The sequence below is a fragment of the Carassius auratus genome, chromosome 16, assembly GCF_003368295.1.
Source record: "Carassius auratus strain Wakin chromosome 16, ASM336829v1, whole genome shotgun sequence".
NCBI classification, from domain to species: Eukaryota; Metazoa; Chordata; class Actinopteri; order Cypriniformes; family Cyprinidae; genus Carassius; species Carassius auratus.
In genome coordinates this window covers 18,288,239-18,314,370 of record NC_039258.1, presented here as the reverse complement: position 1 = coordinate 18,314,370, position 26,132 = coordinate 18,288,239, and the positions used below count along the sequence as shown (strand labels likewise).

Here is a 26,132-nt window from a genome sequence, read left to right as displayed (position 1 = left end):
AAACCGTCTACACTTCATCAGCAGTTATTTACAGCTTGTTTCCACCACACCATAATGGGTCGGCAATGAAATCTATTCCACAGCACAGTACTCAGAAACATCTTGTCACCCTTCAACGCTCACACACACAATCAACTGCATGAGCCATATTCATGGATATGATTGTACTGGACGACACTTCAGCCGATCTGCTTCCCCGCAGAGTCAATTCCACAGCCCTCGTGCTGTGTGTGTATATGGACCACACATCAAATGAAGCACCGATGGCTGATTACAAAAATGTGATAGGCTGGTAATGATGAGCCACACTGCATGATCTGTGTGATTGGGAGTTTTTATGTGCTCTGTGAATGTGTTAGAGAGAGAGTTCACCCAAAAATGTAGATTCTTTCATCATTTATTCACCCTTTTGTTTGTTCCAAACTTGTGCAACTTGTGTTTTTTAAAATCTATGGAAATTATTGACTACCAAGCCCTGGCAACGACAAAGCTATTAAAAGAATTTAAATTCTGTTATCATTTATTCACCCTCATGTTATTCTAAGATTTTGCAACTTTCTTTTTTCGAACTGCAATAAAAATGGATAAAAGACCATGGCCTATAAGCTCCCAAAAGGACAAAGAAGCACATTAAAAGGCATAGTTCACCCAAAAATACAATTTGTTCATCATTTGTTCACCTTAATGTCATTCTAAACTTTTTCAACTTTCATTTTCTAAACTGCGACCACAGCCTGCTAAGCTCCAAAATGGACAAAAACAAGCACAATTAATGGGATAGTTCACTCCAAATGTAAATTATTTCATCATTTATTCACCCTCATGTGTGTCCAAACTTTGACAACTTTCTTTTTTACCAAACTGCAATGAAAATGAATAGAAACTTTGGAGTACCAAGCCCTGAAAATAAAATCTAAAAAAAAATATATAATAATTAAAGCGATAGTCGACTCAAAAATGAAAATTCTGTTTTCATATATTCACCCTCATGTCATTCCAAACATTTGATATTTTCTTTTTTTACCTGCAATTAAAATTGACAAAGACCGCAGCCTACTAAGCTCCAAAAAGAAAAATAATTACAATCAAAGGGATAGGCATCAATTAATTATCCTAATGACGTTCTAAACTTTTACAACATTAATTTTTCTAACCTGCGATGATAAAAAGGAAGGGAAACCATAGCCTGCCAAGCTCCAATGAAGAGAAAAGAAGCACAATTAATTGGGCAGTTTCTTCAAAAAGTACAATTCTGTCTTCATTTACTCACCCTCATGTCATTCCAAATCTTTTGTGGATATTTAAAAAAACATGGAACATGTTGGAACAACATGAGGATGAGTAAATGATGACACAATATTCCTATTTAGGTGAACTACCCCTTTAAATAGTCATGTCTTGTATTAGGCAGGTTGAGCTGGAGGGGAAATTCAGTAACACTTGACCTGTCACAGTCACAGAGAAAAATAGGAGGGAAACATGGGGAGAAAGAGTGAGACACCGAGACGGAGAGAACGAGGGGTCTGTGGTGGGGCGAAGGCAGATGAAATGTGAAGGGGAAAGCATCTGGGAAGGCCAGGAGGCAGAGAGATGACACTCCCCCCCTCTTTTTCCTCTCTCGCTCTCCTTCTCTCCTCTCTTGTCCTTCATTGCCTAGCCTTTTGGCTCTTGCTCTCTTTCAGATGCCCCTGTCCTCGTCTCATTTCTGCAGCTGGAAAGGGCAGCGTTAGACCGCTCTACACACACACGCTCCTGCTGCTTTTGTGGAGCTGTGACATGCCTGTAACCCTGCGTGATCACAAAGCCAAACTGCCGTGCTCTAATGTGTGCTTGTGTGATGGCGGGTACGATTGTGCACTCATTGATGGGTAAGGTACATGTAGTGTCAGCCTTTCGTTCAGTGACTGTCCAGTCAGACTGCCTGACAACTATGTAGCTACAGTATTATCAGTCCACCAGGAAACAAAACTGTTCTAATGTAATATGTTACTATGAGCCCTCATGTACTGTATTGGTTGGTCAATTGCATGTGTGTGTGTGTGTGTGTGTGCTCTTGTTTTTGTGACATATCAGGACACAACTCTGTATAATGACTTGGGTATGACTTAGGTATTACAAGGAGAGGGTGACTTATGAGGACATAACCCATGTCCCCATTTTTCAAAATGCTTATAAATCATACAAAATTAATTTTTTTGAGAAAGTAAAAATGCACAAAGTTTCCTGTGAGGGTTAGGTTTAGGTGTAGGGTTGGTGTAGGGCCACAGAATATACAGTTTGTACAGTATAAAAACCATTACGCCTATGGGACGAACCCACTTTTCACAAAAGCAAACGGAAGTGTGTATAAGATTTTTATTTTTATTTTGAGAAGATTCTTATGCTCAACAAGGCTGCATTTATTTTATTAGTTAAAACAGTAATATTGTGAAATTTCTGTTTTATAATATTTTCAAAATGAAATGTATTCCTGTGATGTCAAACCTGAATATTCATGAACCATTACTCCAGTCTTCAGTGTCACACAATCCTTCAGAAATCATTCTAATATGCTGATCCGGTGCTCAAGAAACATGTATTATTTTTATCAATGTTGAAAGCAGTTGTGCTGCTTTACATTTTTGTAGTAAACAAGATGCATTTTTTTCAGGATCAGCATTTTTTTCTAACGCTATAAAAAAGATATAAAATAGATTTTCAGCTTATCAGTATTTTAGTAAGAGACAGTTTTTGATGTGTAAGACTGGACAGTGCTTGCTCTGTCTAACTGTGGTCATGGCCAGAGCGTTTCAGACTGAGATCCCCCAGAATGCCCTGCAGCCCAAACAGAGCAGGGTGCTCTGCGACATGCAGTATTTCAGAAATAGCTCCTCATCAGGCTTGACGGCCGCTCACTTACTTATTTATTCAGCAGGACTTCTAGAGCTTCAGACAACACACACACACACACTCGCATCCCGAACTGAGCTCAATCGCACAAACGTCAATTTGGATCAACGGGCCGCCCAGAAACAGTCATGTAGTCTACTTCTCGCAGTTCAGTCTCCTGTCAGCAGTTTACAGACGCACTGGACGCTGGATAAATGTCTTTTTTTCAGTTGTTCCAGTTTTTATAGGGCACATCTTGCCATAGCTTCCGGACCATTTGAGCTGCTAACCCATTTCTTTATGGATATTAAAAGATAAGGCTTGTATGTGCTGAAGGCGGTCTAAAAATCTGACCTTCTCTGTTTAAGCTTGAGCCACAGGACAGGAAATACCGGATTGTATGCTTTGTATAAACTGGATGGGGTGGGTAGTCACTTGTATGAGGATTTTATTTCGGTAGTCAGACATGTCAGGCTTTTGTTTTGAGAAATTTAGCACATTTATTTCAATGCTCTTCCAGATAGGATTCATTCATGGACAATTTATCTTTGTCTCTGAGATCAGACATAAAGAGGAAGTCTCAAGTATTGAGTCATCAGCTGGTCGCTTTTCAAGCATCATGTCCCAGATGGTTATCAGAGCTCACCTCCAGCGCCACGTTCCTGCCTCTGGCTATTGCTTTTGCAGTGAGTCACATGACCAGGTAGCTGGCGGCAGGTGTGGCGAAACTGATGGTTTTATAAAAGATGGCCTGTTTTGCTCATTCCTCTCAAATTATTTTTGTGCTTAGGCACAGATCGGTGTAGTTGTTAGTAGGCCAGTCTGAGAAACATTAGTCATTAGGCCCATAGCTGCTAAGGACCTGACATTTCCAAAAATGACTAGTGCCAGTCAGTCTCTGACCTAATGCAGTTTAACCTTAAATAAACATATAGGCTATTTGTTCAATGCTGACATGCCACGTCAACTCAGTGTTGTGAATGCCTTCATGGCCTACATAATCATCTATGACAACTCTGAAAAGAGCTGGGGGAGAACATACTTTGGCGTATTCGCCAAAACACATCTTAATCTCTTTCATTGCTGTAATATAAAAAAACTTATTTTACTTAAACAAGAAATGTGTTTCGTTGACCTTGTGTTATTTTAGATATCATTCAGCATTTTTTAAATGGCCATCATCACAGTAATATATATATATATATATATATATATATATATATATATATATATATATATATATTAATCTGGATTTTTTTTATCTAAAAAACGTCAATACTTCACAAAAATGTCTGTTTTGAAATTTTATTTGTATTGAGTATTAATAACTAATTTGTCATTTATTTCTATGATTACAAATCAGAGATAGCTTCAGAAATGTTTTATGTTGAACCTACATTTGTTGAAATAAAATAAGATAAAATATAAAAATATCTAGAAGTAATTTTAACTAAAAGGTTTTCTAATATGTAACATAATATATTCTAGTATGTATATAAATGTGTGTGTGTCAATTTTTTTAAAACCTTTTTTTATAATGTATAAATTATAATTTTATTATTATTCATTTATTACAAAAACCCATAAAATAATTTTAATTGAAGAAGAAAAAATGTTTCTTACTATTATATATAGACATACAGATGGATAGATTATGACTTAATATTAGTGCTATAAAAAATATATTTAAAAAGTCCAAATAAAATAAAATGGTTATATGGTTAGTGGTTTATATAATAAAATTGTAATATTTTCTCTCTTTTTAAATAAACAGCTTAACATTTACTTTTAAAAGAAAAGAAAAGGAAGGAGATTTCTGCTATGATACAATGTTTACGCAAATTCAAACAGATATCAAACAAACCATTATTAAAATACATACACCTACAGTATACCTTTAGTTATTTCATATAAATCCTATAGTATTTTATAATCTATATTTTTATATTCTTATTTTAAAAGTTTTTCACCCACAATACCTATTATTTTTAATAAGAAAAAAGTGAATCATTACAATAACATGCATTTTAATTGTATTAATGATAATATCTCAATAGTGCCTATAATGAGAACTAAAGTGAGCACATTTCTTCTGGTACCAATAGATCTATTCTCATTAGTGTTGATGGCTCAGATACCAGCCCAGATATTTAACCAGCACACACTTTTAAATATCGCAAATCAACAGCTCTGTTCAGATGCCTCAGTGAATGCCACGGATTTGTCTCGGTACAGTAAATTAGATGAAGGGAGAGTTTGAGGGAAAATGAACTCGACAGACACATTGATTCAGTGTTTGTCTGAGTGTCAGTGCACTCATGACAGACTTCAGTCCCATGCATCTCATCGCTGTTTCTTCACTTAACACTGCATATTGATCCGCTGTCACTCGAGAGAGGGTTGCCATGACACTACACCCTCCGTCTCCATAGCAGCTGTGACAGAAGGCTTCAGTGGGGTGTGATGGTCAGATGCACAGCTTCTCATGTATGTGCATGCAAACAGAGCGCCTGCAATACATTATAGCACTAATATAATATTTAGCTGATTTATGAAATGTCAGAGCCTTTAACACATAGCTTTTATTGTCATAGTGGTCTCATTAAATTTTATGGAGAGCAGATCTTTATGATGCTAGATCAGCTTTTGATTTATGTTTTTAGTTATTGAGGATGTGGTGGTATTTGTTTCGGCGTGAGAGAGTGAACGTAAAAAATGGGACGGTGTTAAAAGCCACTGATGAAATCATGCTTGCATCCTTAGTAAATTTGGCCGTTGCAATGAAAACAGCAAATGAATCAGATCAAATGATTGCTTAATTAAGTTCATCTAAATAGATGTGCTGCATTCAGAGCGAGCTGGGAGTCTAACTCTTGTCATATCATTCAGGAACACATTGAGAAACAGTTCAGCAGGCACAAAAGACAAGACTAGTGCATTGTATGTGCAAATAAATTGCAGAAAATCAGCATCGGCCATTTCTTCTGTAGAATTGGACTGGATTGACAGTGCAAGAACAAAAACAAGCAGAACACATTCTACGCTATACAATGGGCACAGTGTGTAAAGACTAAAACTAAATGGCATGGGACTCTAAATACCACATTTGACTGACAGGATGCACAAATAGACTACAAAACAGACGCACACAGTCGTTCAACATTTTGGGATCAGTAAGATTTGTAATGTTTTTAAAATGAGTTTCTATTTGATCAAAAATGCAGGGAAAAAGGGTAATTTTGTATATTTTGTTTGGGCGGTCGCACCACATGACATTTTACAACCTGAACCTTCTCATTACCAGGTCAAATTATTTAATACTCATCACCCTTGACACAGAGGGTTCTTCTCTGTGATAGTTTTATGTTTTTTCATTTTGGTTGCACTGCATGGCTTTGATTTGCAAAGGTTTTTCAAATATTAATAAACAACAAAGCGGTTTCGTTTTTAAAAACGTTAAAAATTCCATTTTAATTGTAAACAAACTCACAAATTTAAAACACGTTCATCACAGAAGTTTACTGAAAACACTGTATATACAAATTGCATTTTAATGCATTTCTGAATACATTAATAGATCAGTATGAGCATCAAGTCACTGACCCAAATAATAATACAAGCAAAAAATACATTCAGCGCACACAAAGAGTCATCTGCACCCTTTGCATAATACATGTGTGGACAAAATGGTCTGTGTGCTTGTTGTGGCTCCTCAAACACAGGCAGACTCTGCTCTTGACTCGTGTCTGTAACAGTCTTTCAGTGGTCTGCAGTCCTGCTCTGTCTTGGTGCTCTGATTAGTGATGATGACGACAGTCATGTAAGCTGCAAATATAAGCTGCACGCTTTCGGCTGTCTCACACACAGATATTATACAGCAGTATGTTTACTGGGGCCAGGCCAATAGCTAGATGAGCAATAATTTCAAATAATGAATAAGAGTGAAAGAGCATAGCATTAATCAATGCAGTATAGACTTTGCACACAAAAAATGACACCCACCCGCCCTGCAGCATCCACGGCAGTGAAGGACAACATGGACGTCTGTAATGATCATTACTGTCCTCTTTTCTCTTTTCCCTCACTTTTTCTCTTTCTCTCTCCCAGCTCATTATTTCTATAGCAGATAATGGAGTGGGTGTTGTGGCACAGGACAAAGCCACAGATTCCCTTGTTAGGTCGCAATAACTCAGTCACATTAAAGACTTCGTATCGGGTGTGTAATTAAAGGATTTGGGCTGTTCATATACGGATTCTGGAAAACAGCACACGGGCTTTGGTTTGGGCTAAAAGATCATTTTTGTCCTTAAAATGCTGGGAGAATCTCAGATATTCAGGGATGTGTGGGGTGTGTGGTTGTTGGCTTTGGGATGCTTCGAATATCTGGGCTGTGTAGGGGTGTGTTCGCTCGGGTTAAAGCCGCTGTGTTGGGGCGAGTTCGGAATGTGGCTGCAGACTGTGGCGGGAAAACACAGCAATTACGACTGTAGCAAGCATGAATGCTCACTAATGAAGCTGAATAACTCCCAGCTAACGAACAGGTAAACAAATACACACACATCAGTGAACACACGCGCTCACCCAGCGATCGGGCCCCTGTGGCTGTATGCGGCAGTGTAATTGGGGTAATGGCCCGGTAATCAGGAACTGGTTGGTTCAGTCACGAGACTGTTTAGGCCATGGGCAGGCACCTTAAACCATTGCGCTCTAATACATCTGCATCTCTAAACATAAGCGATCGCAGCACTATTGCCCAGCAGCGACTGCTAAATGCTAATACATGGAAATCTTAATGAGTGTGCATGGATAAATGACTTGCTGTGTGTGTGTGTGTGTGTGTATGTGTGTGTGTGTGTGTGTGTGTGTGTGTGTGTGTGTGTGTGTGTGTGTGTGTGTGTGTGTGTGTGTGTGTGTGTGTGAATGTGTGTAATACAGATAGAGGTTAGAAAGGTTAACACACTGTCTGCCCTCGGCAGTAACTAATTAACTTTGAGTTGGGAACTGAAAAATCTTTGTGGGAAACTGTCATTCTTTCACTGTCGCTCACTTTTTTTATTCAGTCACACTTCTTTAAATGTAAACCACAGGTTCCTGTACAGCTTTGTGTAGCATAAGTACACAAACTCAAAATCTGAGATTCAAAAGTGATTTTATAAATAAAGAGAAAGTTTGGGCTTTTAAAAGAACTTAAAGCAAGAACACATTATGAAGAAAAATGACAGATTCTGCACTATATCGAGGTCACTAATAAAAATGTTATTATTAATGAAGATATATTTACATATAGCATTCATATAAATTTCACATTTTATATGTACATTTTAACAGTTATTTAATATTTATTTTAAAATTATTTAAAAAAAAATCATTTTCACACATTGAAAGCATTTTTTAAAAATCATAAAATGTTAAGCATTCTTAACTAAGAAAAAAAAGGATAATTAAGAGTAAAAAGAATGTATGTACACGATTAGCGAAGTGCTGAAGTGCTGATCCAATAAGTCACAAAATGACAGTTCACTTTTACTCTCTCTTAAGCTGGACTCAGGCCATTTTTATTGTTAAGCTTTGACTTAATATCATTTGTAATGAGAAAATTGAATTAAAATACAAAAAAAAAAAAAGAAAGAAAAAAAAAGAAGCATTTTCACTTTAGAGCTCTCAGACTTTTGGACCCTACTAAAGAGTTATAGTAAAATTAATTGTGTTCTCATAATGGACAAAACAGAAATGACTGATGAGCCTGGCCTGTTGTCCAAAAATAGGCAATTTAGAGGCTCAAGCCAGTAGGAAGCAGTTGGATTGGAAGAGACAGTAGGAAAACAGCTGGACTGGAAAAAGAATGCTGAGATATAGTGAGACTGTCAGGCGGTTGTGGTTTTAGTGAGGCGTATGATGAAGGAGTAGGATTTACTGAATCTTTAAATAAACATTAACCACTTTTAACCATTTAAATGAACATTAATTTAAAGGGGGGTTGAAATGATCATTTTCACTCAATATCCTGTTAATCTTGAGTACCTATAGAGTAGTACTGCATCCTTCATAACTCCAAAAAGTCTTTAGTTTTATTATATTCATAAGAGAAAGATAGTCTGTACCGATTTTTCCCGGAAAAACACAACCGGCTGGAGGCGTGACATGTGGGCGGAGCTAAAGAATCACGAGCGCGAGTAGGCTTTTGAGTTGAGAGCGTTTGGAAGCTGTGACATTACCGTGAGGGAAAAAACCATGGCTAACAGTCAGATTCAGCCGTATATTTATGATCCAGAATCAGATCCAGAAATTTAACAAGAGCAGCATCAGCAACGACGTCTCTATGAGGTATGTACTGAAACTGTATATGATTGCAAAATGACAAAAGTTCCACTTTATGTCGTCTTTTTTTTTTTTTTTTTTTTTAAGCTGTACATGTGGAAAGTGCAGTTTGATGAAAACATCGCATGTTGTTTACTTGATGTGCTTACGCGCCGATAGCTAAGTTAACAACACAGAGATATTTGAAGCAGTTTTACTCACCGCCTGTGGTTCCAACACACGATCGTGACTCTTTTTCGTTGGGATTGCATTATCCTTAAGAAATAAACGATGTGCAAATCCGGCGTCAAACTGGGCCTTGTTTGTAAAACAAGCATCTTCGAAATGCAGGGAACAAACACAAACACTTGCACAACTCCGTTGATGCTCTGTAAAAATAAACTCCATTCACTGGTCCCTTAATGCTGTTTTTTTTTTGGTAATCTGTGCAGGGTTGTCTTGCCCTGGCAACCAAAAACACACTCCTTTTGTGACATTTTGCGACGCTCTCGCTCTGATCAGTGAAGTCTGTTGTGCTCTCAGTGCTCTGCTATACAGGAGCGCGCGCTCTTCCGGCAGACGTGTGCTCAGGACCCATATAAGGAAATTCCGCTCCATCTAACGTCACACAGACCCATACTTGAAAAAAACTTTCCGAAACTTGTGACAAACCGGAAGGAGTATTGTTGGAACAAAAATACTCCTTCAAATGTACAACTTCATTTTTGAAACTTTGTCCATGTTTAGCATGGGACTACTCTATAATAGCATTTCACCCCCCCCCCCCCCCTTTAAGAAGAAGAAACAGACACTGAGGGCTTATAAAGCAAGTCAAACTAGATGATTAATATAACACAGGTGGAAACTAATGAATGAAGATGAACTATTGAGAACAGGAAATTAAGCAAATGATGACAAACAGGAACTAAACAGAAACAAGCACGTGACAGAGGCGTGATTAAACTTTATATATCTGCAGAAATTACCAGAGAGATGATGAAGATGCTCCCAAAAGTCTTAATGATTGAGAGAAGCGGAAGGGAAAGGGAATGTGTTTGCTCCATATGTCTGACTGTGGGTGTTTATGGAAGAGAGAATGTATGAGACATCACACCTTTAAATATAATCCTGATGATTGAGAGAATACAGGGCAAAGCAGAAAGTGTGGTGTTTCCTCAGCACTTAATTAGCAGCGTATGTGTGGATGTTGTGCATTTAGAGGAAATGGTCGGAAGTGTATGCGAGATCACAAGTTTAAAAATAATTCTGATGACTATAAGGGCACTAGTGAGAGTCATTTTTTAACACTTGACAGCAATGTGTGTGTGTGTTTACTTAGCTATACTTTAGGGACAAATTTGTCCTCCGAAGTGAGCTAAATGTGACAAAACATCCCCTTGAGGACAAGCTGTGGTCGTCCTCAATTGCAAAAATTATTCATACATAACATAATATTAGGTCCACAGGAAATCAGTACTAGTAGTACCCTATTTATTTACAAATGACTTTGTTGAATATCCTGATTCACTCATAGGCATGTCACATAATTACAGCATGATTTGCAAATGTGTTGTAGACACCGTTTTGAATTATTCATAGATGAAAATGAGATCGCGAGAAAGACTATATATAAAGATCCTACATCAACAATTACAGTTCCATACAAAGCCTGTTGCATCTCCGAGCAACCCACTTTAGTGACGTGCTGAATCAGTTGACTGAATGATTCCGTTGCTCACTCAATGAATCACTGAATCACTGAATCACTTCAATCTGTTCCTGAATTCTGAACCGCATTTTAGAACATTAAGTTGCGGTCACAATAGATTTGTTCTGATGCTGCAACGGTCGTGAAATTATGTCTTTTTAAAAACTTAAATTCAACACATAACCAATAATAAAAGGCTGTACCTAAAATCTAAAAACATACAATCAATTCCACTTTCCTGCAGCCCTGTAGTTTTACATTTATGTTCTTTTAATTCCGATAGAAGGTCATGCTGTGATGCATCGATCAGTCGTTGGTCACAAGGTTGAACTATGGAACGCAGCGAAAAGCTATTTTTTTGCACAGGCTTGCATTTCTGGTCTGACACATTTGCAAGCATATGAATGGCAGTCAATGGAACGAAAAGTCTAGTGTGACCGCGGTTTTACTCTTTATACTTTTACCACATTTCTAGTGTTGCTGAATGAATCAATTAATACACGCATTCTCTAAACTGTTTTTATGGAGAGGTCATGGGGGTTTTTAATCGTTTAATTAAATGATTCAGTGTCTCACACATAATGAGTCACTTGTCACCACCTACAGTATAAGCCTGCAGAAAGATTCCTTAAAAAAATACCTAACTATTGTTAATTAAGAGTTAGAATGATCTTTTCTATTGTTTATATAGAAACAATGTATGTTTATTGTACAATATGTCCTTAACCAAGTGAACATTTATGTGCTAGACCACAAAAGAGTGAATGATTGGATTAGCTTCTGAGAAAAGCTGTATTTGTCAGAAACAAAGTTGGAAATATTGAAAAATCCCATAAGTGACATCAGGAGCTGTGGGTGTTGGGGGAGCAGTGACCTTGGAGATGGGGATTCGGCCTCCTCCTGTGGCTACTGTCTACAGCCTTAATGCGCAGTGGCAGAAACCTCACTGCCTCCCCGGAGAGACGCACACATACTCATGCACACACAGAGACTCAGTGTCGCTGACATCAGTTTAATCCTCAGACAGTTTAAATGCATGGGCTGAGTCTAGGCCTCAGCTGTGATTAGTGCTGGGCAGAGTGTGATGAATGAGACTGCTGAAGGTACATACACACGCACACACACACACACACTTGTGCCGCATTGTTATCATGAAGAGGGATGAGTGAGTCAAACTGCACGGTATATATGCAGCATATTACAGTGCTCGATGAAGCTCGAGTGAAATGAATGGTGACAACTTGTGAACCACATGTCCGTTCAAAAAGTCAGAGGTAGAGAATGCACAAGATAGACCTGCTGGCATGATGTTAACCAGAAACGCAGATGCCAGCCTGTAAATGTTTGAGGAAAAAATTAAAAAAAAAAAAAAAAAAAAAAAGTTTACCTATCAGGGTGCTCTGCAGCTATAGAAAGCATTTTTCTGTGGCAAAACTAGCTCAATTACTTCTTATCATAATATGTTACCTTGAGACCCATGTATTTATATTAAGGTGACATTGATACAATGTTGAGTTTTTATTCAAACCATCATCATGGCTGAGATTGACATTTCAATGTTTAAATTATGCTGGATCAGCATTGAAATGTTGATGAATCTAAAGCACACATGGGTGAAAACTGGGACATTGAACTATTTATTTGTAGCTGACAACCACAAGATCATGCAAGCATCCATGCACAATGCTAAAGGCTGTTCCCCAGTCAGTGAACTTAGAAGAACTTGTCACTGAAAACACCTAGTCAGTTCAGTTCAGTTCAGTAATTCTACAAGTTGAACTGGGAACAATTGTGACATGCTTTGTGGTTTAAATGAGAAAAAAATTAGATTGTTTCCATCTTCATGCAGAGCCCATTCTCGACAAACCTGCCTGGAAGTTTCTCCAGTTCCTGAAGGCCTTAATTAGACCTTTCGTGTGTGATTAATTTGGACCGGAGATAAATTCAGCTGGAAAGTGCCTCGAAGACTATACACCCCTGCAACAATGCTTCCATTTACAATTGTAAACTATAAGTGTTACTGAAGCTTTAATTTTAGAGGCCGTTTACACAACTAATAATTTAACAAATGAAAACTTTATGTATTTTTTCCAGTCATTTACACGACAACAGCATTTTGGGGGCCTGAACAAGCAAACATTTGAAAACATGTTTCAAAGTTCACATTTTTTAAAACAATACTGTTATCATCTCTATGTAAACTTCAAAACACAAATTTGTTTAACAGTGATGTTATGTGCATGCATATTACATGTTCATCCTGTTTAAATGTGCCTGGAATGTCAATGTTGTTTCAACACTAAAGAGATCCCTGATTGCAGTCATACATCATGTAGACGTCTGCATTGACATCTGCGAGATGTATTTATTAGAATGTTTACTCATCTGCAATATGGCTATAGAACGTTTCCTATCAGATTTCATATAGTTGCTTAGAAAATGTCCTTAAAATGCCAGTTTTACATTCATTCTAAATCAGAAACATCTTCTAGACGTCTATCGGATGTTTGTACACAAAGCAGACGCTTTCCAGATGAAGCAAAGTTTAACAGACATCTTGCAGACGTGCGTAAGCTATCTGGGAGAGTTCATCCAGAAATGAAAATTATTTTATCATTTACTCTCCCTCAAGTTGTTCCGAACCCGAAAGAGTATTTTTATGTTGAGCACGAAAATATATATATTTTGAAAGGTGTGGGTAATGAAACGATTAAAGTCAATGGCTACTGTCAACTTCGGTTACCAACATTCTTCAGAATATCTTTTGCGTTCAACAGAAGAAAGAAACTCTTATTGGCTTGGAACAACTTAAAGGTGAGTAGACGAGAGAATTATATTTTTTTGGTGAACTCTCCCTTTAACTCAAATTGCAACATTGATGTAACTGTTAACACTATAATTGCATTTTCAATGTTGCGTCAACAAAAGGGATTTAGAATGAGCATTACTGTGTTGAACTATCATATCTCATTGTTACATCGCTTTAACTTTATCATTGATTATGTTAATATTATATGATAGCATTGATGAATCACCAGAAGTGAGAATTAACATCACAGTATAATGTTGATTTAAAAAAAATGTTTGGTTGAAATGTCAGTGTTGATTCAACTGCATTGATGTAAAATTACCATTACAGTGTACCATTGGTTCAGTGATATTACCAGTGTTTTTGCTAAAGGTCTTTGCACACGTCCAAAATTCTCCTCCAAAATTCTTGCATGTTAAAAAATGAATACTATCTCATGTTGTGTTTGTCATGTTTACACACTGCCTCCTAAGCCTTCATCCACCATAAATTTCATATCAGATTCGATTTTCAGTATTTTTGTATTCGTAGCAAGCATTTTGATAGGAAAGGATGACGAATACAAAAAAACAAGTATGAAAATTTCAGGGTGTTGCAAGTACCTTAAATTTCAACATTGTTTCAACATTAAATGAGGGTGCAAAATTCATGTTAAACCATGTCACTTTGTAATTTGTTAAAAAAAATATATTTTTTTTCTTAAATTTCTTTATTGTTAACTGAATGTAGCCTACAGTTTACCAGCTGCAATATATACTCTGTAATCTGTATTGCATAAAGTGCTATATAAATAAATGTGATTATCTACTTGCACGCTAAACGAAAAATCCTGAAACGAAAAATCCTGTTCTATTACATCTTACTTTTTTACTTGTTAAAAAGTGTTTTCCCCCTCCGGGTCATGTTTTATCCCGCCTAGGGCAGAAAGTCAGGACCACCACTGGAACCACTTAAAAAAGCCCTGATATTAACATTCACTCTCAATTCCTTACCTCCGGCTGCTTTTGGGGGCATTACATGAGCTTCAGAGGTTGGATTTGTCATGTATGCGGGGTTATATGTCAGAACTTGTATTTGAACATTTGAGTTTCCAGTGTCAGATATGTCATCATCTCTCTTTGATCTGTCTCTCTCTTATTGTTATTCACCGGGATGCGATGTCTCATGGGAAATGTTCTCTGATGTCAAATTCCACTCAGTCAGAATGGATGCTGATAATCTAACTCCATTAAGCGTGGATCTGGCTTGGCTTCCTTTCTGACACACACGTACACACACACACACGGTCTATTTGTGGTCTTACTTTGACGGAGAATCATGTCTACAGCCATAATCCCCCTAATTGCATATGTCTTTTCACATTGACACATCCATAATTCACCTTAAATTGTTTATTCAACAAATTAATCCCATCAACCTGCCACTTTAGACACACCGTGTGAAATAGGATTGTCTCGGCAGAGATGGGTCATGTGACCCGATGCTAATCTAAATAACTAAATTACCGCACACTGTGGTTTATTGAGCCCAAAAGGCTTTCAAAATGCTTTTAGTTTCAGTTAATCTGAACTACGAGCCAAGGCCACAGGAAAGATAAACAAAACTACAAACTTGCATCTCTAATGTGGTTTGACAAACAGTAGAGGGAAATTTTATTTAGTGAAACTAAATTCATTTTAAAAAGTTTGGAAACCAGGGCAATGTGTAAATTAAATCAATGAATATTAAATATATGTAACAATATAAATACATTACTTAAAAGTGAACATGCAGATTTGTACTGAAATTAATGTTAAGTATACAATGACAGAATTTCAAGTTTTTGGTGAACTATCCTTTTAATGACCAACTTGGTCACTGTGAAGTTAATGCACTGCAATATCTGTGTCTACCCGTTTATGTGGCAGTAAACAGCCTCACATGGATGTTCTGTCTGAGACTCTAAGCTGCAGACTGGAGTTTATAAACGGAGATGTCACATTGATGATTGATTGAGTTTTTCCCCTGCTTTCTTGCACCATTGCTCCACACACAGACACACTCATATTCTTTCCTCATTCTTCCTCTGTCTGCAGTGACCTTCACTTCCTCTGCACCTCTTATTCTCTGTCCATCTCTTTCTGTGTTTGTGGTACACTGCTAAAGGCTTTTTCTCCAATGAATCAGCTGTCTCCCTGATTGTGTTTTCAGATTTGAGTGGCGTTTTGCTCATTCTGTTTGTGTGATGGGATTATTCTGTCATTCAGACTCAAGTATGTGCTGTTTTTATGAGCTGTGTGTAATGTCAGTTAGTCACTATCATTGTTACACAAAGCAAATAAAACACAGATGTGAAAATTAAAGTTGAAATATATATATATATATATATATATATATATATATATATATACAGTATTGTTCAAAATAATAGCAGTACAATGTGACTAACCAGAATAATCAAGGTTTTTCGTATATTTTTTTATTGCTACGTGGCAAACAAGTTACCAGTAGGTTCAGTAGATTCTCAGAAAACAAATGAGACCCAGCATTCATGATATGCACGCTCTTAAGGCTGTGCAATTGGGCAATTAGTTGAATTAGTTGAAAGGGGTGTGTTCAAAAAAATAGCAGTGTGGCATTCAATCACTGAGGTCATCAATTTTGTGAAGAAACAGGTGTGAATCAGGTGGCCCCTATTTAAGGATGAAGCCAACACTTGTTGAACATGCATTTGAAAGCTGAGGAAAATGGGTCGTTCAAGACATTGTTCAGAAGAACAGCGTACTTTGATTAAAAAGTTGATTAGAGAGGGGAAAACCTATAAAGAGGTGCAAAAAATGATAGGCTGTTCAGCTAAAATGATCTCCAATGCCTTAAAATGGAGAGCAAAACCAGAGAGACGTGGAAGAAAATGGAAGACAACCATCAAAATGGATAGAAGAATAACCAGAATGGCAAAGGCTCAGCCAATGATCACCTCCAGGATGATCAAAGACAGTCTGGAGTTACCTGTAAGTACTGTGACAGTTAGAAGACGTTTGTGTGAAGCTAATCTATTTTCAAGAATCCCCCGCAAAGTCCCTCTGTTAAAAAAAAGGCATGTGCAGAAGAGGTTACAATTTGCCAAAGAACACATCAACTGGCCTAAAGAGAAATGGAGGAACATTTTGTGGACTGATGAGAGTAAAATTGTTCTTTTTGGGTCCAAGGGCCACAGGCAGTTTGTGAGACGACCCCCAAACTCTGAATTCAAGCCACAGTACAAAGTGAAGACAGTGAAGCATGGAGGTGCAAGCATCATGATATGGGCATGTTTCTCCTACTATGGTGTTGGGCCTATTTATCGCATACCAGGGATCATGGATCAGTTTGCATATGTTAAAATACTTGAAGAGGTCATGTTGCCCTATGCTGAAGAGGACATGCCCTTGAAATGGTTGTTTCAACAAGACAATGACCCAAAACACACTAGTAAACGGGCAAAGTCTTGATTCCAAACCAAGTGGCCAGCCCAATCTCCAGACCTTAATCAAATTGAGAACTTGTGGGGTGATATCAAAAATGCTGTTTCTGAAGCAAAACCAAGAAATGTGAATGAATTGTGGAATGTTGTTAAAGAATCATGGAGTGGAATAACAGCTGAGAGGTGCCACAAGTTGGTTGACTCCATGCCACACAGATGTCAAGCAGTTTTAAAAAACTGTGGTCATACAACTAAATATTAGTTTAGTGATTCACAGGATTGCTAAATCCCAGAAAAAAAAAAATGTTTGTACAAAATAGTTTTGAGTTTGTACAGTCAAAGGTAGACACTGCTATTTTTTTGAACACACCCCTTTCAACTAATTGCCCAATTGCACAGCCTTAAAACCCTTTCGAGTCGATTAACGCATATATGCGTTTTGAGTCATTTTCACCTGATAACCCCGAAAAGAACTTAAATTACACTCTCAGTTTTAATCGTACAGATAAGAGCAATACATCAATCGAATCTGTAAAGGGTCTAGTTTTTTTTGGATACAGACATAATAACAAAAAACCTTTGTGCACTTATAAAATAAAGATAACAAACAAGGTGCGCTGTCTACAGTCTTTGTCTCCGCTGATCGTCATGTACAAACATTTCATTAAAATGAACTGTAACTCCGTGAATACTCAACGAAGAGACATGAGAGAGATATCTATAGAAAGCCTGGAATGTCTACTTTTAAACTAAACAAGTGCTGCCGAAAACAAATATTCTGAGATAAAGTAATCCATATGAAAACAACGCGATGTCTATTTTTCATATCTCCGCTCATTATATTTAATGTGACCACGCCCCCGCGCTGAACGCGCTATTCAGATTCAAACTGAAGCGCGGCTTGAATACGCCCACACAGAAGAAAAAGCAGCCAGACTATTCTTCAAGTTTTTATTTTATTTTACTGTTTGCTTCGCGATGAGAGGACTAAGACATAATTCACCCCAAAAAGATGTGATGTGGTTGAGGATTTGAGAAATGGATTTCCTCAGAAAAAAGAATGAAGCACTTTATTCAGCAGAGATCATAAACATGAGTAAGTCTCTTTTTATTTATTTGTACTAGTTTTCACATAACGTGTAAACATTTTACTAGTTAGACTTTTTCCAAATACTTTTTCCAAACTATAATTCCTGACTAAATGTATAATCAAGTGAAACATTATGAAGTTTCAATAACAATATACAATACTATACCATTCAAAAGCTTGATGTAAATAATATAAATGTAACAAATAGAGATAACTCTAACAAATGTAAAAACAATGCAGTTCTTTCGATTTATTCCCCCTAAAAAAACCTGAAAAATATTATCAGCTCTTTTCAACATTAATAATAATAATAATAATAATAATAATAATGATAATAAATGGGGTTTATTTGGTAGAAAATAAGATTGTTAAAAGGATTTCTGAAGTATTGTGTGACTAGAGAAAGGATGCCAAAAAATTTGAAAGTCAGCTTTGATTGTTCCTAATAAACTTTTTAACTGCTCCCCCAAGTGGATATTAAATTATGTTGTGGGATAATTAAATATATTCTTAATAAACTACAAACATAAAATTATATACTTTTATTTTGTTCTCTTTCTTGTAAGTCCTCCCTCACAGTGGCACAGTTGAATGAGAGGCTCATTATGCAGCTCATTATGCAGGCCTTTGTCTTCTCAGGTGTAAATCACAATGATATTCATGATAGTTGACGCCTACTCGCATATGACTTTTACCAACAAAAAGTGTTTTAGAAAATTTAAATCAATATATTGTTTTCTGTGAGTGAGTAAACAAGATGATTTTCACATCATTCAGAAAGAAAAATTCTAGGCTACAAGCTCCAGTTCTCAACTTTTCCGGCAACCAATTTTATGTATGTGTTTTATTCCCTTATTCAAGTGATTTAACATTTTTAGTTTTTCACTAACCATGCATAACATTTTTTTTCTCAAAAATACAATCATGTACATGCATGGGTTTCACATATTATTATAGCCCAGTTTGTGCTGATTACAGTGATATTAGACTTTACCCATTTAGATATTTATAAGAAACTGAAAAAAGCACAAATGTCAGGGCATGACAAAACTTCTCAAGGCCCCAAAAATACCCTTAGACTCCAGAGGGTTAAGAGCGTGCATATCATGAATGCTGGGTCTTGTTTGTTTTCTGACAATCTACTGAACCTACTGGTAACTTGTTTGCCACATAGCAATAAAAAATATATTAAAAACCTTGATTATTCTGGTTAGTCACATTGTACTGCTATTATTTTGAACAATACTGTATATATATATATATATATATATATATATATACACACACACATTTGCCAGGCCTTTACTTTAATGCAGCTGATGTCGGTTGTTGTTTGTTTGTGGGTCTTTCTGCTTTTAGTTTTGTCTTTAACAAGTGGAATACATGCTTGATCGGGTGAAGAGGTGATTGACTTGGCCATTGCAGAATATTCCACTTTTTTTTTTTTTTTTTTGCTTCAAATTGCTTTGGATCGTGAGCTTTTCCAAGCCTACTCCATACTTTATTCTTCCTGTCATTCTGGTACAGGTTGATCTTGATTTCAGCCATCCAAAGAATGCTTTTGCACAAATGGTCTGGCTTTTTTAAGATGTTTTTTTTTTTTTTGGAAAGACCAAGGAATTGTTTGCACTTTGTGGTGAACGCTCTGTATTTGCTCTTGTGAAGTCTTCTCTTGAGTGTAGACTTTCACAGTGCCACACCACCTCCTGGAGAGTGTTTTTCACTTGTGTTGTGCTGTTATCTTACAGCAGATCCCTCTTCCTTAGACTGGATAAATAAAGGCCAGATTCCACACACATACAGTCATGCTCATCTGTCTTGTACAGCATATTCAAACCACTGACATCTTCTAAGCCATAAAAAAATGTTGTGAAAGTGTTTTTCTTTACCATGGAGATGTCTTTTTATATTGCTGAGCTCATCAGTGCATTCTTTTTTTTTTCAGAATATACCAAAGTGGGGTACATATTAAAGAGCTGTCATTCTTTAACCTTTTCTCCAATTTTGATGCGTATACCCTTAAATTAAAGCTCAGATTATGCACTTTAAAGCTCATATCCATTATATAACTGTAACTTGAATATGTTTTGGCCAACAGCTAAAATGATTAAAAACAATTAGCCTGTGTCCATATATATATGGGCCTCACTCTGTATATACTGTAGTATGCTCCAAACCTTTATTATTGTTACAGTGCGTATTGTATGGCGAATCTGTGTGATTAAACACGATGCACAAAATTCCTAGTTGTGTGGACATTACAATTACTGTATTTTCCCCCTAAAAAAAACTTGGCTGAACAATCTTAGCTAGGTATAAATGTGACTGTAATAAGACCGTATGTTGCCTTGGGCGGCGGGAAAATAACCTGTTTGGCAACATTCTCTGAAAATATTTGACTCATATTTGCGATTGACCGGAATCGCATATTCTTTATGGTCGTGTGATAAAATGACCTACTCAGATGTGTTATGTTAGGTGCTCAGAGATTTCAGCTGAACCGAGCAAGTGAGAAGAGAAAGAGGGCTTTAGGACATGAAGAAGAGATTGACAGCGCGAGACGAAAGGAGTGAAAGAACGACATGTGATTGACAAGGCAGATATTCCGCGAGACGTGACGTGCGCACATTCCTCCATCCTCTCGTCTTTCTTTTAAATTCCTCCCCCTTTAACAAAAACATCCATTGTGTCTTTTAAACCGGTTTTTCTAGCTGGCCAGCATTCTCTCTTTCTTTTTTTACTCTTCTTCCTACTGACATCCCCATGTTGATGACTTGTGGAAAATCGCCAGCACAGGCTCTCGATAACCTGGCTGTCAGTAAAACACCTGCAGTGTGAGTGATCCGTGAGAGCAGATTTATTTACACACTAAACGCTGCACTTTTATGTCGGTGACATCACGGAGTCTGTGTCTAGAATACAGTGACCAAGATGAAGTTAGAAGAAATGAGTGTTTTAATACAGTTGGAGCGCCATCTAGTGTAGGCCAAGTTATTCCACTAAATTACATTGACACTGACTTTACCATATTTAGCTTGGGAGAAAAAAAACTTTTTTTCAAAGCGAGTTACTAAACTAAAGATTTAGTTTTAAAAATAATAATAATAATTGCATATTTAATAGAACATTTAAAATATAACAAACAAAAAAATTTATTTCTTTGTTTACATTTTTATTTTAAACTGGTTTATCAAATAAAATAATAATTAATAAAAAATAATTATTTATCTAGAATTTTATTCTTTAATACATTAATTATTCTTTATTTATTTGTTTACTATTATTATTTTATTATTTATTGGACAGTATGAAACACTGTTCACTGCTAACTGACTCCAAACATGTACAAGGAAATGTATGAATGAATGAATAAATACCTTTTTCACATATCATAAAAGTAACAATCCATAGTGGCAAATGTACAAAAAAATAGATAATTAAAGAAAGAAAGAAAGAAAGAAAGAACAAAAACTTCTCTCCCAGTTTTAGAGAGGAATGTCATTCTCACATTTTGCCATTTCTGATTTCATTTCTAAGCTGAACAAAAACAACTCCTTTCAAACAGTATGTCCTATGCTTTGTATAGAAAATAGAGCTTGCCCTAAATGTGCCTACAAATTATAATCATAAATGACATTTCATGTCATCAGAGATTAATGCAGCATTTTTTATGGCTTAGCAGATGTCAATGGTATGAATATGCTGTACAAGACAGATGAGCATGACTGTATGTGTGTGGAATCTGGGATTTATTTATCTAGTCTAAGGAAGCGGGATCTGCAGTAAGATAACAGCACAGCAGGGTTTAGGTGGTGCTTTATAAACAACCTGAACTTGTATAGATCTGGTGCTGTGTGCTGTGCGTCATGTGGTCATGTCTTATGTTAGCATGCAAGCTGTTTTGACTGAGGAGAATGCTTTGAGTTCAGAAGATCAAGGACAATTCAGTTATACGACCCACAGAGATGAAAGTCTATCTGTATTTCCCTTCAGAATTTCCTCGGCCAAAGGGTGTCCCTACTGGAGGAGTTATTGCTGGTATTCTTTGTGTGATCATCCTGGTAGCCTTAATTGCAACTATCATAGTGATAGTCCGCAAACGGCAGAGGAAAAACTCAGAGTAAGTACTGCCTTCTCTGTTATATTCCGTTTGTCTTTAACTGGTACCCTAGTCTAAAAAAACCTCTGTACTGATTGTGTGTTTGTGTGTGTTCTTATACAGCGGTCCACCCACTCACAAACCTCCTCCTCCCATGAAGACGCATTCCTATTCAGACAGAGTGAGTAGAGCTGAGATCCATCCATACTTTATTTTACACATGCTGCTAAATTAGTTCTAGATTAAAGGGAGAAGAAAAAGTTAACAGTCCGTTATTTGAATTTTATTTTAAAAAAATTTTTAAAAAGATTTTTTAAAGATATTCCAAATGGCTCATGATGCCATAGAAGAACCTTTTTATCTAAATGGTTCCATAAAGAACCTTTAACATCTGAAGAAACTTTTTGTTTCACATAAAAAGTTAAGAAAGAGATGGTTTTTTAAAGAACCTTTGACTGAATGGTTCTTTGTGAAACCAAATGGCATCGCTGTGAAGAACCTTTTTAGCACCTTTATTTTTAAGAGTGTAATGAGGTACAAAAGTCTGAGCCACAAAAAGTTTCATTTCAAATTTGTGTGAACATAGAAAGTTAGAACATTTTGAAAACATTGACATAAGAAGAATGGGAAATATTCTGCATTATAACCTAGTGATCAAATAAGTATATTTGTCAGATTGATTGTGTGACTCCTTGTACAGACACTCAGAGGATCATGAACATCAGATTTCATGTAAACTTGTGCAGTTCATGCAGCTCGAGTGCTGCTGTCATTAAAGCAAAAGGGGATGTGATGAAAATTCTTTGATGGAGAGTTAGTTTTGAAATGTTTGCTCAATTCTTATTTCATGTTACTTGAAGTTATATGCTCAGGTTAAAATCTGAATGCAGTGTTGTTATTGTTAATTCAATCTTTTAGAATTGATTTGGTGTTTGAATAAAGCTCAAATTGAAATAAATATCCAATAAAGATTTGGATGGAAATTAGTAATGTTGCCCTGCCACTAAATTAAGTAAACCACTTAAGTTTACGCATCAAATGTTAAACCAAATAATAAGTTATAGAAATAGTAAAATGGAATTATAAATAGAATAAAACAAAAGAAATACAAAGTTTTTTTTACAAAAAAATAATAAAAATGACAAAATACAATACAAAATCACTAAAACATGTAATATAGCAAAAATAAATAAAAACTGAAAATTAAAAAAAACTGAATAAATATTATACTAGTATATGAATAATAACAAAACACTCATTTCAATTGTGCTTATTCTTTTAGTAGTTTAGTTTTAGTTAACTTCCCAGATTGGGTAGGGACAATCTGAGTAGAGGTGAAAATCACCCAATCAAGTTAGGTTGTACAATACAAACAATGTTTTGATGAAAATTTTAACTTGAGGCTATCTCTGTAGTAAAAAAACAAACAAACAAAAAAAAAAAACTGAAATTCATTTTAATATTATCACTCAGATTGTTATACTGATAAAAGCCTATAGTTTGTAATGAACAGATTTTTTAATCATATTTAACTGTTTGATTACCCCTTAAAAACTTTCATCAAGATTAGCAATATTGTTAGCAAACTTTATTACACTTAACAATGAATCTTTTTCTTTTCCTTCTGTAGCCGAGCAGCAGAGCATCTCTGTCTGAATCTCAGTTCATGTATCACGAGGAACCAATGACAGTAAGAGTCCTTTTCTCTCACTCTCTCTATTCCTCTAATCCTTTGTGGCGTTTACAATGGTAAATCATGCATATTTGATTGCATGTTCATTTTCCATGTATTATTCATGCTTATTAGTCGCAGATCATAATCATCTCTTTTATTGATAGTGCTTTGACTCTTATCACAACACTACAATCTCTTCTCTGACAGGATCTCTCAGCATACCATGATGACAAGGATCATCATGAGCCTTCACCTTTCTCCAAACAGACTCCTGAGAAGGATGACAGAGACGAGGACGGACTGATGGGAGATGTAGACGGCTACTACGTCACTTCTTCTGCGAGCAGAGGGAGCAGCTTCATGTCACCAGCTGTGATAGTGTAGGGATCAAACTGAGCCGTAGGTTTTTATACTGTAATCTGAGTCTGATTGTACTGTTTTATATTGAATGCTTGTAATATGAAGTATGGGTGTGATTGCAAACGCTTTGTTTCACCCAAACACTGTAAGGGATCTGTTCTACGGCACCCCGTTTTATAATTACCTCAGCTATATCTTTGCACATTTAGATGTACTTGTGTATATCCACCTTTATTCTTCTTTCTGTGTCTGATGAAGGGTTATATTTTAGTTTATGGGTGTGTAGTATAATATGGCAAAAAGGACATAATGAGCCAGTGATCAACATACATTTTCAAAGCATTATTTTGGTTATTTTTAGTGATGCTATTCATTGCTGCACTGTGAAATTTTAAACACTTTTTATTTACTTTATTACAAGATTTAATTTTGTATTGAATTCTTTTTTTTATTTTATTTTTTATTTTAGTAAACTGCACTAGATTTCTAATCATATGCACCCTTTTGACTTTTTAATTGTATATTATTTAATTGATTTCCTTTTTCTTTTGGCATATAATCTTTGTGGGATTGTTTTTCAGTGTACTTCTATAATTCAATAAACTGGGTGAATTGGTCTTTGGGCATTTATATTTATGTACAGTGTGTTATATTGTTGACATGCATGAATGGATTAGTGACATGTATTGACATGACATGAAACATTGTGTGTACAATGGAAGCAAGGAAATCTGACAATACTGTACAACCAAACACAGTAATTCTTAACATATAGCCTAAATAAATAAATATAGGCTTTTTTTTTTATGAAACAAAAATTAAATGTGTCCAATTTTAGTGACAGTGACATAAATTATGCACCAGTTATGCAAAATTTGCAGAATGTTCATGTTATTAGATTTTGGACAAAAATTACACTTGTACCAAGGGGGCGTACCAAGTAATATACTTTATACATTTACACTAAAATCAGAGTACAGGCAATTGTAGCTTAAAATTTAAGAAAATATCTAATAAATAATTATGAGTAACACAATTTTAAGTTTGAAAAATATTGTTAGCTGATGCTAACTGGTTAGTAAATTAGCTACCTGATACTAACTTGAGGTACATTTAAATATAAATGCAAATATGTTTATTCAACCAAGAAGCATACATTTGAAGCAAAAACAAATTATTTTATGTTCAGAACAGAGTAACTACACAGTAATGAAGACATGCCCCCGTTTTACCTCAGACTATAGCTTGAAAAGAAATGTCATGGGGAAATAATTATACATTTCAAATATAACATGTACTCTCTACAGGCCTGACTATTCTCATATCATATATATATATATATATATATATATATATATATATATATATATATATATATATATATATATATATATATATATATATATATATATAACTGTAATGTTTACAAAACGATGCAAACATTACAGTTTACTTTTTTTCTCTTGAGTTCATTGAGAAAATGAGATCACTGTGAAATCCGTTTTCTCTCAGGTAGCCTACATCACCAGTTTAAGCTTCAATGTGAGTACTTTTACATCAGAGTAGTCCATAGTTACAATAAAAATCTATCTTGACTTTGTCCAGTGGTTATTTTGGGAAAAACAGTGGGGGGCTTTTTACCCTAGGGGGTCGTTTTCTCCACTATATTATAGTTATAGTACAACAGCCCTTACGAATATTAACAATGTTTTACTACTATATAAAACCAAAAAGAAACATGTTTACTATAGTTTAACCAAGGTTACCACAATTTAACCATGGCT

At 35.9% G+C, this 26,132-nt stretch overlaps 1 protein-coding gene across 1 annotated transcript in view; it reads left to right on the top strand.

Moving 5' to 3' along the window:
* The window catches only part of LOC113116417 (nectin-2-like), a 70,827-nt gene extending 45,851 nt beyond the window's left edge, over window positions 1-24,976 (top strand). The window contains exons 7-10 of the mRNA XM_026284576.1: window positions 22,208-22,334; window positions 22,437-22,494; window positions 23,944-24,003; window positions 24,196-24,976. Coding sequence (XP_026140361.1) covers window positions 22,208-22,334; window positions 22,437-22,494; window positions 23,944-24,003; window positions 24,196-24,372 — 422 coding nt within the window. The 3' untranslated portion in view covers window positions 24,373-24,976. The remainder of the gene's footprint in view (window positions 1-22,207; window positions 22,335-22,436; window positions 22,495-23,943; window positions 24,004-24,195) is intronic.
* The last annotated feature ends 1,156 nt before the right edge of the window (window positions 24,977-26,132 follow it).